Raw genomic sequence first — 17365 nt, forward strand, 5'->3', positions numbered from 1 at the left:
TCCAAAACAAGCCTTAGATAAATGTGACCGTATATCATCTCATTAAGTTAAATTATTTTTAAATATAGAAGCATGACTTTTTTTAGGACAAACTAAAAAAGAAAGTGTACAACATAAATTCAGACAGTAACAGATTACCCACCTTTTTTATCACGTTCCTATCATAGAAAATTTAGCTGTGTAATTACTTCTGGATTGTGTTATTATATTTTACGGCATCAATGCATAGAACTTAAAAGCAGAAAAGCAAGAAAGATTAATAGAGGTAGGGCAAATTAGTGAACGTAGAAAAAAGAGCAAAACCCTATACTATTTTTGGTGAGAATTTGGTCTGCAAAGCAGGTAATAGAAACACCACGTCTGGTTTATTTTTGGAAAAATTTCCTTTCAATGTCATTTTCTTTGCCAGCTGCTCTCTCTTCATCTCTTTACTTTTCACATTTTGAAGTCATATCTCAGTCAAGCTACACTAATATATACAAAGAAAGTAGTAATGTGTTTTTAATTCTCTCATTTATAAGTTGTTCGAAAAGACTAGTTAGTTGTGCAAAGTCTTTGGAATTTGTGTGAAGGGTCGCCGGAAAATAGAAATATTTTCCATTGAAGAGGAGTCAGGTCTGTTTATGTTTTTTCTTAGCAAGCTAGCTCTCGAAAAACTCTAAAAGAAATTAGAAAAAATGAAAACTATATATAGTTTCTTTTTTCCCCTAGTGTTGTCCCTTTCTTCCTTGCATTTTTTGCATTGTCTGATTTTTTTTTTCTCCCTTTTCTTTATGGAGAATTCAAGCTTCGTGTAGAATGTCGTCAATCTTTAGATCTAGTGTATATTTTGAGAAGATCTTGGATTTTGTTACATGAAATTAATTAAGATTTTTTTTTTTTTTTTGCATACTATCAAACTCTCACCTTTATCATGTCATTGTGTGTATTAGTATTTACAAAGAAGTTCCCTCAAAAAAAAAAAAAAATTGTCTTGTGTGACCATAATATATGTTTGCACAACTATATGCACATTATTTGCGCATAGTCATTTGACATGTTTAGAGAAAAGAAATGTAGGAGAAACCCTACTCTTCTCCAAAGAGATTAATTCTTTGTCATCATTTGGATGTTAATATTGGAGGTACTGTAATTTTTCTTTTTTCTTTTTATCCTCACTTATATGGTTTCATGTTAGTTGAGCCTATGTTAACATTAAATACTATGATTATGTGATATTGTATGCTTTCCAGTTTTCTACCTAGATCTTCTTCCTTATTTTTGTTTACCTCTTCATTTTCCATCAGCCTCAAAATTACAAGTTTTATTCTTGAATATTTTTCTGATCTGTAGGTTTATCTATTTACCAAGAAAAAACGTATGAGCAAATACAAATGCAGTTTGCATATGGGGAAATTAAAATTAGATAAATAAATGTGTTGTTGTTCAACCTAAATCTTCTTACATTTATGTGCACTCCCAAGAGTAAATGACTCGCTCGAGCCGAGGGTGTATCGGAAACAACCTCCCTAACCCACAAAGGTAGGGATAACGTGTGCGTACATCCTACCTTCCCCAGACCCCACTTGTGTGAATACACTGAGTAGGTTGTTGTTGTTGTTGTTGGTAAGAGTAAATGACTTGACTCTTTTCTTAATCATTTCTGAAGTAAATTAGATAGTAAATTAAAATATGTTGTTATTGATTTGTAAATTAGGATGGGTAGAGGAAAGATAGAGATAAAGAGGATAGAGAACAACACAAACAGGCAGGTGACATTTTGTAAGAGGAGAAATGGACTGTTGAAGAAGGCATATGAACTTTCAGTTCTGTGTGATGCTGAGATTGCTCTCATTGTTTTCTCTACCCGTGGCCGCCTTTATGAATACTCCAACAACAAGTAAGTATATACTAATTCATTCCCTTCAATACTAATTTCATCTCATGCGAGTTTAATTTTTATATATTGACACCATACCGGAATAAATCTAAGAAATAAAGTTGACTATTGATCTGCTGCAACATGTTAAAACATTTTAGTAGTGTAATATTTACACTATATATTGTTTTATATAAGTTAAATCTTTGTCATATATAATAGTTGTGATTTTCATTTTTTCTACTTTGCGTAGATCTTGTTGAGGTTTAAACAGAAAAAGAAGAGAACAGTGCCTATTTAGCTATGAATAATTTTTACTTTTTTCCGGAATAGTATTCCAGAAAAATGTTTGGACATAGAATTTTTTGAAAAACTCCAAAAAAGTTGTTTTAAAAAATTTCACTCCAAATAACTCAAAAAAATACAAAAACAACTCCAGTTTGTATTCATGTCTAAATGTAACTTCAATTTCCAAATATGATTTTCATGTAGTAAATAAAAATTATTTTTTCCGAATTTCACAATTTTCATGTCCAAATGCCCACTTCAAAATTTCTGTATGTTTCTACCAGACAACAAAGGTTGGGTATGAAGGATACACTGATTCCAAGGTTACAATTGATCGATCTGCTCACAAGTTTAAGATGCGCTTCAACCCAAAATGGATATATAACTTGTAGTAATAAGAAAATTAAACTACAACAAGAAAAACAATTTATCATTAAGAAAATTGCTGTCCAGTGAAATATTTCTGGAACTTCACATCCTCATTACACAATTATTGCTCTCCATATGTAACTTATAAGCCTATAAAATACAAGGCAAAAATAGTTGATGCAAGAATGCATTTTAAAGTGTGGAGAATCAGGTTAATGGAATTCAATCTATTAATCAAGCTTGTTTTTTCTTAACTCCTAGGTGCTCTTAGATTCATGAATAAAGAATTTTCAGAATTGAAGTTGAAATGTTTGATCGTCTTTTCTAAAAGCTTAAACAGTTAGAAAGAACACATTTATTATAATTACTTAATTTTGTCTTGAACACTTGAATGTGAAGTACAAAAATATACATTGGAAAGATAGAGTTCCTTAGAAGTTCTGTAACCCACAATTTGTTACTTTAGGGAAGGTCTAATATATAGACCAAAATAGTCTCTAACAATGAGCACTTTAGCAGTTTTTTTTTTTTTTGTGTGTGTATGTGTGTGTGTGTGGGGGGGGGGGGGGGGGGTTTGAAGGCACTTACTGTTGCTTGTTGTCTCACTGCTGTTTCAGGCTCATTATGGAGTAGAAAAAATCAGAAGACAATTATAATACAGAAAGAGTAAATTAATGGTTGATAAATAAGCTCATCTGAAGAGGCAAAAATGGCTACAAATTAAAAACAAACAAGAAAATGGAAGTCAATCTGCTATCAGCAAAAAACTATGAGTACTGATATCGAGAAGTGCAGCCTTTTGCATTTTTCATTGTTTGGGGACTTGTGGTTCCAGGGCTTGTTTAGTTTCTACTTGTAGCTTATACACTGTAAAAAGCTCATGTAGCTTTGGTTTTTGGTTTTTTACTTTTAGTATGCAAGAAAAATATATTTCATAATTAGTTCAGGTTTTGAAATATATTCTCTCTATAGAATTAACAGCCTCTTCAGGTTACCTATACCTGTGATAAGAGCAAAATGATCCATGCTACTTTTCCCTTGCATGCATACGGCAAATTTCGGTACTTGGGGCTGCCTTTTATATATATATATAACCAATAAATAAATAATCAGCAAAGAAATTTAGTAGGCGTTTGGCCATGAAAACTAAATATTTTTCTCTTTTTTTTGGAATTTTGTAGTTGGAGTTGAAGATGGAGTTGCGTTTAGTTATAATTTTTACAAATAATATTTGGTTGTTTGAATGTAATGAAAGTGAAAAAAGTGGAGAAAAAATAAGTGAAAACAAGGTTTTAGTTGTTTTCCAAATTCCAAATACAACTTCAAGTTGTATTTATTATTTTCATGTCAAAGCTGATTTCCAAATAAAGTGAAAAAAAATCCAGAAAAAAGTGAAAAATTCTCATGGCCAACCGGCCGGGTGAGAAATGTCTTCGTTCCATTAATTGATAAGGACTGAATTAATGCAACTTTAATTTGTCACTTCAATTTCTTCTCTATATATAGACAGTATATGATTCCTTGGTCCGGTTTACACACCACATATAAAATCCTTTTTTTTTCCTGTTTACAAAAAGGGAAAAAAGAGAAAGCTTGTTAATTACTAAGTGTTTTTACACATGAATTACATAGAATAAAAGATCTTGATCAGCGCAAACTTTTGATTGATACTAATACTTTTTCATTTTAATCCATTTTTGCAACTATTTTCCAATTCTTTTAGTTTTATGTGCTACTTTCACGAATAATAAATAAGTCCATCTCTGTCCAATATTGATGTTATGAATGTAGATAAATATCATAAAAATGTTCGAGCTTATTAGTTTTGCTGAAAGAAAAATATCACTTCTAGGTGGATTTTCTCTCTTTTTCTTAATAAAAATAAAACGGCTAATTGTATGGTGAGGGATTCAATAAACTCATAGGAGTAGTATTAACTTAGGGGTCGTTTGGTTGGAAACAAGTTATTCCAGGATAACTTATCATAAGATTAGTTATCCTGGGATTAGGAATAAAATAACACTACAATCTCGGAATAACTAATCCCGAAATTAGTTATACCACGATTTTATCCTAACCAAACGTGAGATAAACTCATCTCAAATATAATCCCGGGATCATTTATCCTTATCCCTCGTACCAAACAAGTCCTTAGCTTTAAAGGAGGAAATAATCCGAGTTGGGGTATAGTGGATTTTCTCCATTTACATATGTGTATTATTTTAGAGTTAATCGTTAAAAACACACCGGAACTATCATTTTTTCGTGAGTTTCACACTCAACTATCACGTGTTTCCTTTTCCTACCTAAACTATTACCATATATATATATTAAAACACACATCTAAGCTGATTAGGCCAATTATCAACTTTTTTTTCCTACCTGAACTATCTCCTAGTTGAATTTTAATACATATATGGTGATAGTTCAGATAGAAAAAGCAAGCAGTTGATAGTTGAGATGTGAAACTCGCGAAAATTTTATAGTTTAGGTTTTTATTTTTATTTTTTTATTACCATTATCTCATTGTTTTATCTTATTTTGTAGTAGATTTTAATTGTTTGCTGTGGTATAAAACTACTAAAAATGTTTGATATGCACAGCATAAAGGCAACTATAGATCGATACAAGAAGGCAACTGCAGAGACCTCTAGTGCATACACTACTCAAGAGCTCAATGCACAGGTAATTATAGGAACATATTCAGGGCGAATTTGTGTGTAAATTTTGGGTCACCTGAATACATGGTCAATTGACTAATCTCGATATATTATGTGCATAATTCTGAAAATATATCTAATATTAACTAAGTGAACACATGGTCATAAGAGGATGAGATCACTCGTCAAAGGTTATTTTTGTATTCTCAAGGTCACGGATTCAATCCCCAGCTCGGGCAGCTTTTTTAATTTTTGCTATTATTTTCTAAAGCTACCTTTTTACCTTTCTTTTTATATTATTACTCAAGTAAAAAAGTGTTTTTACTTCATATTGCATCATATACTTTTCTTTCCTTTATTTCTAATTATACCAAGTCCCAAAAAGTAAAAAAAAAAAAAAAAAAAAACTCCTTGGCTGCACTGCAACGATGAACTCATGAGTCATGACAATCAAGAAACTTACAAACCCATGTAATTAATTATCCTTTGCTCGGGAAGTCGATGTCCCCATAAAAAATTATATCTTATCTTAAAGCAGTGGTGAACCCATCCTCATGAAATCCTGGATTCGCCTCTGAACATATCATAATATGATTTTTTTTAATTATACATCATTTAATTCCTAACAAAAATTAGACGAATGACTATCTGTATAGATTGCTGAAACTTATTCACTAAAGTCGCCAAAGAAGTTTATTGACAAGAAAAAAATTGCCACAAAATTTACCATAAAAGTGTTAAAATAGGTCCACTAAATTAATTTTTATCTGCTTTGACCTTCTTTTTAATTACCTTTCTCTTTGTGTGTCTTTTTTCTGTTTAATATGTTTTCAGTTTTACCAACAAGAGTCAAAGAAGCTGCGCCAACAGATACAATTGATGCAGAACACAAACAGGTGATTCCATGACTCAATAGCTTGGACAAGATTTTACAACTATTTATATGTTCCAATTTTTTTTTTCTATATCCATGACAACAAGAAAATAAATATTGTTAAAAGGTATCTTTACTGAAAATTTATAATGTAACAACATTTTATTCAAGTACAGGCATTTGGTGGGTGAAGGCTTGAGCTCTTTGAATGTGAGGGAACTGAAGCAATTGGAGAACAGACTTGAACGAGGCATTACAAGAATTAGGTCAAAAAAGGTATAATAGCTTGTAAAATTATATATGCTCAAAATTTCTGTATGTTTCCTTTTGTTTTTTTTCTTTTATCATCATTTCTACATATTTTAGGTCTTTCAAGGTCTACTGTATACATTAGGAAAAAGGGTGCTCCCTTATATGACCATCAAACTATAGCTAAAAAAAATTACTTAGCACGAGCAAATGAAAAAAAAAAAAAAATACTCAAAAGTAAAGAATGTAAGATGCTTCCACTCTCAGAGTCTTCTCGAAGGTGTTTTTAATTGTTAAATAATGGTTGGTGTTTGTGCCAGCATTTATATTTCGGCTATTTCATTGGTACCTGCTAAATTCTGAATACATTGCGTAGCATTTTCTGTTATTGTTAGATTTGGACCTTGATCTTCCATGATATATATTCATCCACTTCATCATCGACCATTACGTGACACCCTTGTTGCTTCGTATTTTGAAATTTATTCTATGTTTGCTTTAGTGGACCAGATTTGTAAGCATTTGCAGAATGAAAAATACAATGATCTCCCTACTGTACTTTTAGTGACATCCATGTTACTTTTTATCTTGACCAGCATGAAGCAATACTAGCTGAGACTGAGAATTTGCAGAAGAGGGTAATCTCTTATAACTTTTTTGCTCTTTCCTACTAGACTCTTCGGCTGTGTTTGGTATGGAAAAATATTTTCAAATTATCCCATGTTTGGTGGGTAAAAGTGCTTTGGATAACATATTTTGTATGAAAATAAGTTCCTTAAAAATCAAAAAAATGACTTCCCTAATGGAAGTAGCAAAAACAAGTTCCATCTAAAGTCGCCTCTCCAACCCCAGCCCCGGCCACCCCTAACCCCCCCCCCCCCCCCACTCCAGCCTCATCCCAATAGTGTTTTCCTGTAATTGGGACAATATATTTTTTGCTTACTTACTAAACACCAGATAATAAGTAAGACAAAACTTACTAAACACCAGATATTAAGTAAGAAAATCACTTATATTCCAAGGACAAGGAAACATTTTCCATGAATATATTTTCCTTTATACCAAACACCCCCTTTTAATGTAATATCTGATTATGCTTTGTCGATAAATATTCACTGTTTTGCACTCTTGAACTTGCTCTTCATTTAGGAAATGCAACTGGAACAGGAAAATGCATTCCTTAGATCAAAGGTACTCCCTTCCAGTTAAAGTGATTTCTTTCTGTATCCAAATATAACCGAACATATATTATTTTCCACTGGCCAAATCTGTCCATATTACACCTAGTAAAAGGAAAAAAAAATTATGAACTCTTTATTTCTCTCTTGCCATTCTAAATTACTTGCTATTCTAGTTCAATAATGCCGTTGTGACTTGTTTAGCCTTGGATATATTCCCGCTATCGAATTTTAATAGAAGTATACATAATGTGAGAAAATCTAGATTTTTCATTTTAACATGTATGCCATTGAAAATTCAAAAACAGGGGGAAAATTGAACTATTAATCAATTCTTTCCTAATAAAAAACTAACTAGCTATTTAAATGTCACTCAAGAAGGAGCATTGGAACAATGGTAAAGTTGTCTCGATATGATTTATAGGCCACATGTTTTAGCCGTGGAATCAACAATTGATGCTTGCGTTATGGTAGACCGCCTACATTTCACCCCCTCTAAATGCAGCCCTGCCCGAACCCTGCATGAATGCTGGGATATTTTGTTCACCACGCTGCCTTTTTTTTTTTTTTTTTTTAAATGTCATGCGAGATATTTTAGAAAAGAATAAGGCAGAGTAGTCAAATTGAATTAACAGAGTTATATTATTATGTTATGCAGATAGCAGAAAATGAGAGGCTGCAGGAACTAAGCATGATGCCAGCAGGTGAGCAAGCTGGTGGGCAAGAGTATAATGCATTTCAGCAATATTTAGCAAGAAATATGCTTCAACTCAACATGATGGAAGCTGCCTCAGTGCCTTCTAATTATGATCCAATGTCTGCTGACAAGAAGTCTGATCTCCACCTTCACTGAACTCTTTTGCCTTCCAAGTATGTCTTTCTCTCAAACATACATGCATCTTTATTCTTATGTTTGAATGGAAAAAATGCTGAAGTTGAAGAGTTTATTATTCGATATATAAAAGTGATCTTTCTCACTAGCTATAATCATTATGGTTTCTGTTCATGCAGGTGAATCCATTTCTGCTATGGAGGAAGGAATGTGTTCTTTTGGAACATACTATAAATAATCTTTGTGCTTTTGCTTTACTACCTTATTTTGCTGTGTTTGAATTGTTTGCTGTATTATTACTTGTAATCCGTGGACGTCTCAGTTTCTTTCCAATAGACTCTGCACCTTTTCTTATAAATTCGGGCCTACTTTTGCATTTAGATGGATATAGGTGTGGCAAATGAGCGAGTTATGTCGGATTTGGACTGGTTGAAATTAAATGGGTTGAGTAAGAAAGACAGGTTACAACACGCCCACCTATATTTTACGCGGGGGTTAAAAACAGATTGGGTGATTCACGAGCAGGTTGAATATCGGTTGATCCATATTTTACCGATATTCTGAAGTAAATTTCAATTTTGTTAGCTAGCAAAGTTCTCATAGGGCTTCTAATTAATCTTGAGGAGGAAAATAGTAAGAGTACAAATAAAATTTGCATGTGAATCGAATTAATAATAAAAGCTACTAACGGTAAAAGAAAACACCCTACCTTATTTGTAGTTCCAAGGTACTTTTGACTATTACTGTGAGAGCAGACTTGATATGATTCTCATTGGCTCAAGTGAATTTATAGAGCCTAAGATTCGTGGTGGAGCTCAACTTAGAGTCTATGATCTTCATTGGAGCTTATTCATCATATTTGGAGCGTTTCAAAGGACCTCAAGTGTGTATTTCCTCACTACACACTTGATGATGATCAATGATGAGAGCCAAGTCTATATAAGCTTCATTGAGGTCCTTGCCCGCAAGACTTGGAAGATAGCTTGGAGGGCTATTTGCGCAAAAGGCTATTTGTGCAAGTGGCTACTTTGCACAAGGAGGGCTATGCTTGCAAGAAGGTCATGCATGCAAGGTCGATTAGAGGGCCATCTATGCAAGGAGGGGACGTGTTTGGCCATTGAAGGCCAATCCTTGAACTGAAGACTACACTAAGAAGACTAGTTAAACAAGACCCTTACTTCATTAAGGATAGCATTGTAATTGCCTATTAGTCTTCTTTGCTTAGCTTGTAGATATAGCTTGTCTTTCATTTGATTAGATAGCTTTGAATGAATTGAGATGAATAATCTAAAATGAGTGATAGTTTGTTTGGTAGAATTAGTGTAGTGCTAATCTAGTGTTTAGTGATAGTTGATTATGGTGTATTCCATTGCTGGCTATTGAACTCTTTTTCCATTGATTTCATATGAGAGTTGTTCATTTGTGGATTCATTTGATTGACTCTTAAATTGAATTCAAATAGTATATGTTCGTTAGTAGGAATCGATTAGGAAGGTTTGAATTTAATATACCTAGATTTGCCTATAATTCCTTTACTAATTAGGTCTTGCTTCTATCCCTCTTCTTCTCATCCCAAATTCTTCACTTCTCATCCCTTGATTTCTTCGTTATCTTTAGTTCCGCGTATTTGTTGTTTGAATCCGTATCTTCCACAAGCCGGATCGTATCAAGACCTTAACTAACCTAGCAGTAGCACATAAACAAGGACCTTTGGTTGGGCGTTAGAGACCTACAAAATCTCTCTTTTGGGAAGATAACAGTAACTTATCATACGAATTAACCAGCTACACCTAGCTGGTTAAAACAATAGACAATGCAATAACAGAAGGTAAAAAAACCATAACATCCTAGTAACTACACCAGAGAGCTGCACCAACCACCACGACAATCAGAACAAAAGGCAGAAACCAAAAGCTAATATCATCATTCATCCAAGTAGAGTCCACTTGCTGCTAGTGGATACAATTTCTCTCTCTTAGATTCCTTGATCCTTCAGCTTGTTCTGAATTCTGATTGCTAGTCATGACCATAAAACAGAGAGAGGGGGAGGGGGGAGCTGCCCTATGCATGAAGCATCCCGCGTTCACACAGGGCCCGGAGATGGGCCGTACCCAAGGGGTGTGATGTAAGCAGCCTACCCTGATGCAATCATCAATGCAGTCCACAGCTAGAACCCGTGACCTAACGGTCACACGGAGACAACTTTATCATTACTCCAAGACACAATCGAATATTTAACATTATCGAGATGTTATATCGCAATATATTACCAACACATCAATCTCTTCTGCATATAGAAGGGGGTGTAAAAGAGTCGAAGCAAGAGTAAATTCACTTTAGCGGCAGGCAGATTCTTCCAAAGTATTTACAACTTTGTCACAGAATATTACAACCGCTACGCTCTGAACGACCTCGGAGCTCTTCAGTCTCCTTCTGAGCTCTCTCCAGGTATTCTCTCAACTTGCGAATCTCGTCATCCGATTTCTTCTGCGCTTCTTTTGCACTTAGTTCAGCCTTCAACCGAGCAGCTTGCTCTTTCGCCAATTGCTCTTCAAGCCTATGTGTGGTCTCCTTCAGCTTTGACTCAACCTGTCAAAGATGTAACAATAGTCAAATAGAAAGCCCAAAGGCACTATCTCGTTATAAGATCGCACATCTAATTCATAGACTACATCGTACTTGGCACCAAAATACTGCATACACTTCAACAGAGTTGTCTTTGTGTTCGACTTTTCAAAAACTCTTTACCATCATTATCATTCCATAGCTACGTTTATTAGTATTGATTGGAAAAGTAGTTACTACATCTATATTTTCTTTTCACGAAATTGAATTAATTCATTTACAAAAATAAAACAAAATTTGCAATTTGACCCTTGTTGAGTGAATAAAATCATCTACTTTGGGGGACAGGGTACTATTATCACTGCTCGGTATATGATGTTCCAAACATGCCAAGAGAAGTCCAGAAACATGAAATCTAGAAAGCTAAGGAAGATCAGTCAAGCTTGTTTCTATGGCGCCTTTGGCCAAGTCTAATATCTATCATGATTTCCCAGTGGAAAAGCAGTGCCAAACTGCCAATTAAGAACTTCCTCGACGAAACATAGTAGAACTAAGGAATCTTGTTATTCTAAACAAAAGCAGTGGAAGATAGCCACTAGCTCAATTCCTTGCTAGTAGTAAAAATTTATTGCATAATTAGCAGAGGCATCATTTGGCAATATGATATACAAGTTGATAAATGACTGATGAATTCATTTCTAGTAGTAGCGAAAAAGTTCAATAAAGATCAAACATACCACTTCAGTTATTCGCTTCAGTTGCTCTTCGTACGACTTTTGCATTTGCTCCGTCAACTCTAGTATCTCTTGCTTAGAATATCCCACCAAGGAATTAACCTCAGTTGCCTGGTTATGAAGTTTGATGGCTCCTTTCTATAAATGAAACATTACAATCAACAAGTAAAGCCCAATTGCTGGATAAGTACAGAGGACAATTGAATTGTTGAAAATACATACCTTTAATTCCTTGAATAAGTCATCTGTATATGGTTTTCCACCATTATTCTCTACAACCACATTTACCAGGAAAAGTAGTTGTTTCAATTGGTCGGCTTTCTTCAAAGGATCTTTAGTCTTGTTATCAAAGAGCACTCGCCTATTTCCACACATCGTGAGGGTATTCTAGATCATCAGAGGAAATACTTTAAGTTGACAATATCTCATACTCGCACAAGTTTGAAGAGGGAAAACAATAACCTATAAAGCCAACTGAAGTTTGATGATTGAATTTTTAACTACAAATCTAGCTCTATTAGTAGAAAAATTCTTTTTCCTCACTTTTTTTTAAATTAAAAAAGAAAAGAATTTTGTGTCGATTTCAAAAGTTCAAGATTCATTGTTATTTTTCTCCCCATTTTCTTGTCCTTCCCCTTCAACGCCTGCCTGCAACATAAAACTATTAACTGGTGCTGATTTTGCTAGATTTCAAAACTATCTTCTTTAATCTCAAAACTTTGAAAAGAGAAACGAATAACTGATCAGGGATATCAAAGTACCTAGCTCTATTTAGTAGAACTTCTTTCCTGTCTCTTTTTCCTTTGTTTTTTTTTTTTTCTATTTTGGTTATATGGTCAAAAATCTAGTGAGATGGATCTTAATGTTTTTCCTTTTACCATCCAACCTCAGAGAGCAATGTTACTATCAGTTCTTGCTTCTACCCACCCCCAAAAAGAAAAACACTCTCTCTTTAGTATTTTTTTCCTCACATGTACTAGATTCATCCCACAAGCTAATGTTTCTGAGCCTTATATATGACTAGGTTTTGTAAGTTATTGTCTAGCAAGGCAAAGCACATTCTTCCCCCACCAGAGTTTTATCTATCAATGGGTAAAAATCTCCAAAACTTTTGAAGAATAAAAAAGATGAAACCTTTTGAACAGAAGATTTTCTAAATAAAAATACATTTACAAATAAAATCAATTAGCTTACTGAAAGTTAGGTTGTAAGTATGAGATTTTTTCAATACCTTTAAAGGCACGGGGCAGTCACGACCTAAGTAATCATCCAGAGTTTCATCATTGTCTTCAAGATCATCCCCACCAGTGAAAACCAAAATCATGTAATCACTAATTTTGCTCCCAAAGAACTCCCTCAGACTCTGGACTGCTGCTTGTTCTTCTCTTGAAAAGCGAGTTCGCACAGACAGAACTACAAGAACAGCATGAATCCCATCCTTGGCCATGTTGATGCATTTAACAATTTCATTTCCAACAAATTCAGGTTCAACAGAAAAATCAAACAATCCTGCAAATCTGATAAAGTCAGCTATTTTCGACTTTATGTAGTCAAAAAACAGATCAAGATCCGATACAGAGCAAATTCATGTTTTCTACATATGGGGAAACTTATAGTGTTGAGACACCATTGTTCCATATGTTAGCACGTTCTTTTTGCAATTCTGTTGTAGCATGCTTTATCAGTCTCTTTAGATAACTCCAGAACAATTAATAGCATATGAGTAAAATAGGAAAACAGAGAAATTGTCCTCCAAGTAATTTATGAAGGGCACTTCTATCAATTAGTTTACATACTTCAACAAAACAACATATACTCACAATCCCCAGATTACACAAATACAAATTCTAAATGCTTAGAAAGCTCTTTCATGTTACCTTTTTATGTGTGCTAAATTTGGATTGATTTATTTCAGCATTATATTTCATAAGAACACGCCAAAGCATATCACCGTATATAAAAGTACTCTACATATCAGTCAAACACAATACAAATATAGATACTAACATTTTGTAAATAAATCTGCATAAAATTCCACTTTTAATAAACGACAAATTAATTCTTCTAAAATTCATTAGTTATAAGCATCAGACAGAGTAGTGTGTGGCTTATTTAAACTCTTATCAATTATTACATACTATATTTATAATACTAATTTGACTAATATAGCTTATTGCAGTAAAGAAGGAAAAGAAAGGCTATGTATCATATACCAGGCGTATCAATCACGTCAAGTATTTGGTCATCTTCTAGTACAGTCCTCTGTTGCTCACAAGTACTTGTAACACCAGCCGAGCTAGACATAGACTTGAAGGCCTTTCTTCCAAGAATGCTATTTCCTGTGGCACTTTTACCATTACCTGTACGCCCAACCAGAACCAGTGTCCGAGCTCCATTTGTAGTGAATTCCCAATCCTCACTTATTGCGCTTCCACCCATCTTATCTTATTGAATCAAAAAACATTAAATGAAGGAGCAATTGGAGTAATGGTGAAATAGTAGGGCCAAAAGATGCTGCTGTTCAGCTATATGATATAATCATTATCAACAAAACAAACTTTCTCAAAGCAAATCTAAAACCTGGATAAAGATAATTCCATAATGGATTTTGAAAGGAAGTAAACTGTTGTCAAAAGCTAGCCTGTTTTTCTTATGAAAGTGAAACAAATTATTTATAACTATAATAGTTTCAGCATGGTTCATGGACGAAAAGAGGTAATGAAGCACAAGAATGAGAAAACAAACAGTTTAAGGGACTATTCAGGTTTCCATGCAATAGTTATAAGATCACTAACTATTTTTTAGGTCTTTTTGGTGTTTGTATAAGCTCGAGATTATTAGATCTAGAAAGAGTTTGAGGCATGTTCCGCCAATGCCACAAGCAAACTAACGGCATGAAATTGAACTCTATAACAAAGTAAAAGAAGAAAGTCTCAAGAATTCCACCAAACAACCCTACAATTAAGCCCAATCAACCTAAAGCCCAATCAATCACCTAATGACCTCTAAAACATAATCCACTTGTTTGAAAACCTTTTGACTATTAATATCTGCATCAGATATCTTACAATGCAGATAGAATCTGTAAAGAGCCACAGAAATCTCGAATGAAAGCTTCTCTGTTTAGAAAAAAGATAAAAAGAGTACAACATATGACTGAGAATGGTTCAACAAATCACCCTTACTGGTGAGACACAGATTTCAGAATAGCTTGATTGAGAGAGGGTAAGGCTTGAATGCAAATTCTCTAAAGTCCCAAGACCTCAACATCAACACCAGGTTATTACACTAAAAAATAAGACAAGACTAGCACCCAAAGGGTGTGGCCCAGTGGCCAATGAATGGGTGAAAGCCTCTGGGACCACACTTCAAATGCCAAAAGACAGAAAATGCTAGGTGATCTTCCTATTTGCCTAAGCCTTGTGAGCAGAGTTACCAAGTTTCTAGTTTTGGAAGCCTTGTGAGCAGAGTTACCACGTTTCTTGTTTTGGAAGCCTTGTGAGCAGAGTTACCAAGTTTCTTGTTTTGGTGGGAGGTAGGGTGCACACAAGTTGGCCCAAACACCACCATTATAAATATAAATAGATTAACAGCATTAGTTACTGCAATCCAAGTAAACAGTGAATATACAACTACTGCCACATGACCAATTTCCCCTCCCTCCCTCCCCACCCCACCCCCCCCCCCCCCCCACCCAAAAACCCAAATAACTACTATAACATACAAATAGAACACCATCATTTTCTCAGTATAGTCAACTAGAATTCGCTGAAAACAACACCAAAGGATCAAAAAAAAAAGGGTACACCCTCCATCCCAATTAAAGTGTCTTACTTCTCTTTTTCGTCTCTCCCAAAAAGAGTGTCTCTTCCTATATTTAGTAAGTTGACAATTCAAACATCCTACATGACAAGTTTATTACCACAAGATTCAAATGACATTTTAGTACATTACCATCTAGTCTTTTTGGACCACAAGATTCAAAAATCTGTTTTTATTCCTAAACTTTGTGCCCAGTCAAACTAACCCTCTGTTTGGATGGCTATTTCCCGTGGTTCATTAATGTACAGTATGGTATGGTGTTGTGTTGTATTGTATTGTACTGTATTAATTAACACAATGTTTGAATAGACTGTATCATTTGTTGTGATTTAATAATATTTGTATTGTTTGGTTTGACTGTATGGTGCTGTATAATAACTTGTAAGTTTACTAAAATACCCTTAACTCTTAATTAGAAATTAGTTTATATATATTAATAGAACTCAGGTAAAGAATAAAATATGAACTTTAAAAAATAAGTAGGTAGTGGGTGGGGGTGGTGGAGGGGGTGGGTGGTTGTGGGATGAGGGTGGGGGTAGTGGATGGTGGTGGTGAGGGGTAGTGGTTGGGCGAGGTGGAAGGGTGGGTGGTTGTGGGATGAGGGTGGGGGTGGTGGGTGGTAGGGTGGGGGTGAGCGGTTGTGGGATGGAGTTGGGCGGTGGTGAGGGATAGTGGGTGGTGGTTGGGGTAGTGGGGGTGGGTGGCAGAGGAGTGGGGTGGGGGTGAGTGGTAGCGTGGGGGTGGCGTGGGGTGGATGGTGGATGGTGAATGGTGGGGTATAATGGAGAAATGAAATATGTAACCACGGAAAAATCACCAAATTCATGGTTACAAAAATTGAAACTTTTAACCACGGGTTTACAACACCATACCACATAATATTAAGAACAATGAAAACAAAGAAAATCATATATTAATGAATCACGGGACACCACCATCGAAACAGGGGGTAACACAATTAAATTGGGACAGAGGGAGTAATAAACAACACCAGTAACCCACCCCACAAAAATAATAACTACAAATTGAATTTTGTCTAAAACAGCACACAAAAAGGGTGTGTTTTTGCAAGTAGAATTGAGAAATACTACCAAATCAGTTATCATCTTTCCACATACCATAACTATGATCAAACTTTGTATACTTCAAAACATGAAACAAGTTCCAATTAAAAATAAACATTTTTACTCACCCTAATAAAGTTAAGAAAGAACCCTATATTATCAGTTGAATACACCCAATTCGATCAATTTCATGACTTTCACCCAATTTTCCCTTTTCATCACATCATAGAGAAAAAAAAAAAAAAAAAAAAAACCTATGTGGAAAAAGAAAATCTTTCTCAACAAAAACAAAATGATTATATTTTGGTAATTACCTTGAGAGTTGCTTGATCGAGAGAGAAAAGCAAGAAGCTGATGTTCAGAATAAAAAGAGAATAACCTAATTATTAAAGCTTTAATGCAAAGAGACAAAGTCTAGGATAGCTCTATGCCTTAACCGTCAAGTAACAAGTAATTACCAACAAGTAAAGGAATACTTGTTAACAGTGTTTGTATTCGCTTTTTAAAAGTACCTATAACATAAAAGCCAAAATTCATAAGTTAGCATTTTTTATTTTTTTCAAACATCACAAAAATTAGAAAAAAAAAAAACTTAAAAGCCCATAAGCACTTAAAATAAGTCCTTCTAAACACCCTCAAAATATATACACAATAGAACTACATCATAAATAGGAGTGTTCTTTTCTCTTTTCCTTTTTTGATAAAGTTACTCCCTCGTCTGTATGAACTACCCATGAAATTTAATAAATAAAAAAAAGGCTTTTAAAACTTATGATCTAAAATAAATTATAGAAATTTTTGTGACTAAAAATTTATTCATTAAGGATAAAAAAGTAAAATTAAAATTGATTGTTACCAAATATAGAAAAATA

At 34.2% G+C, this 17365-nt stretch overlaps 2 protein-coding genes across 6 annotated transcripts; one reads left to right on the plus strand and one right to left on the minus strand.

Moving 5' to 3' along the window:
* The first annotated feature begins 200 nt into the window (after nt 1-200).
* Nucleotides 201-8688, plus strand: LOC132626887 (agamous-like MADS-box protein AGL11). Of its 4 annotated transcripts, none has more exons than XM_060341914.1 (9): nt 201-342; nt 1697-1879; nt 5119-5200; nt 6010-6071; nt 6226-6325; nt 6895-6936; nt 7448-7489; nt 8135-8346; nt 8488-8688. In XM_060341914.1, the coding sequence occupies exons 2-8, from the start codon at nt 1698-1700 to the stop codon at nt 8327-8329; spliced, it is 705 nt and encodes a 234-aa protein (XP_060197897.1). In that variant the 5' UTR covers nt 201-342; nt 1697; the 3' UTR covers nt 8330-8346; nt 8488-8688. The 4 variants fall into 4 exon arrangements, with proteins under 4 accessions (XP_060197897.1, XP_060197896.1, XP_060197898.1 ...); XM_060341913.1 differs by lacking the exon at nt 201-342 and adding an exon at nt 456-615; XM_060341915.1 differs by lacking the exon at nt 201-342 and adding an exon at nt 874-1123.
* A 1849-nt stretch (nt 8689-10537) lies between these two features.
* LOC132626886 (immune-associated nucleotide-binding protein 9) lies at nt 10538-16965 on the minus strand. 2 transcript variants are annotated; one of them, XM_060341912.1, is made up of 6 exons: nt 16808-16965; nt 13821-14046; nt 12839-13116; nt 11830-11994; nt 11611-11745; nt 10538-10897 (listed from the first exon to the last, which is right to left on the minus strand). In XM_060341912.1, the coding sequence occupies exons 2-6, from the start codon at nt 14044-14046 to the stop codon at nt 10685-10687; spliced, it is 1017 nt and encodes a 338-aa protein (XP_060197895.1). In that variant the 5' UTR covers nt 16808-16965; the 3' UTR covers nt 10538-10684. The 2 variants fall into 2 exon arrangements, with proteins under 2 accessions (XP_060197895.1, XP_060197894.1); XM_060341911.1 differs by having other exon boundaries at nt 13821-14051.
* Between the last annotated feature and the right edge of the window lie 400 nt (nt 16966-17365).

The sequence above is a fragment of the Lycium barbarum genome, chromosome 2 (assembly GCF_019175385.1).
Source record: "Lycium barbarum isolate Lr01 chromosome 2, ASM1917538v2, whole genome shotgun sequence".
In the NCBI taxonomy this organism is placed as follows: Eukaryota; Viridiplantae; Streptophyta; class Magnoliopsida; order Solanales; family Solanaceae; genus Lycium; species Lycium barbarum.

Bases quoted from the DNA above. Each gene is read 5' to 3' on its own strand.
- LOC132626887 (XM_060341914.1), top strand. From the start codon at position 1,698: ATGGGTAGAGGAAAGATAGAGATAAAGAGGATAGAGAACAACACAAAC. The intron at 1,880-5,118 runs GTAAGTATATAC...TGATATGCACAG, and splicing joins TATGAATACTCCAACAACAA to CATAAAGGCAACTATAGATC. The intron at 6,072-6,225 runs GTGATTCCATGA...ATTCAAGTACAG, and splicing joins TTGATGCAGAACACAAACAG to GCATTTGGTGGGTGAAGGCT.
- LOC132626886 (XM_060341912.1), bottom strand. From the start codon at position 14,046: ATGGGTGGAAGCGCAATAAGTGAGGATTGGGAATTCACTACAAATGGA. The intron at 11,995-12,838 runs GTATTGAAAAAA...CTGATGATCTAG, and splicing joins ACTGCCCCGTGCCTTTAAAG to AATACCCTCACGATGTGTGG. The intron at 11,746-11,829 runs GTATGTATTTTC...TTTCATTTATAG, and splicing joins ACTTATTCAAGGAATTAAAG to AAAGGAGCCATCAAACTTCA.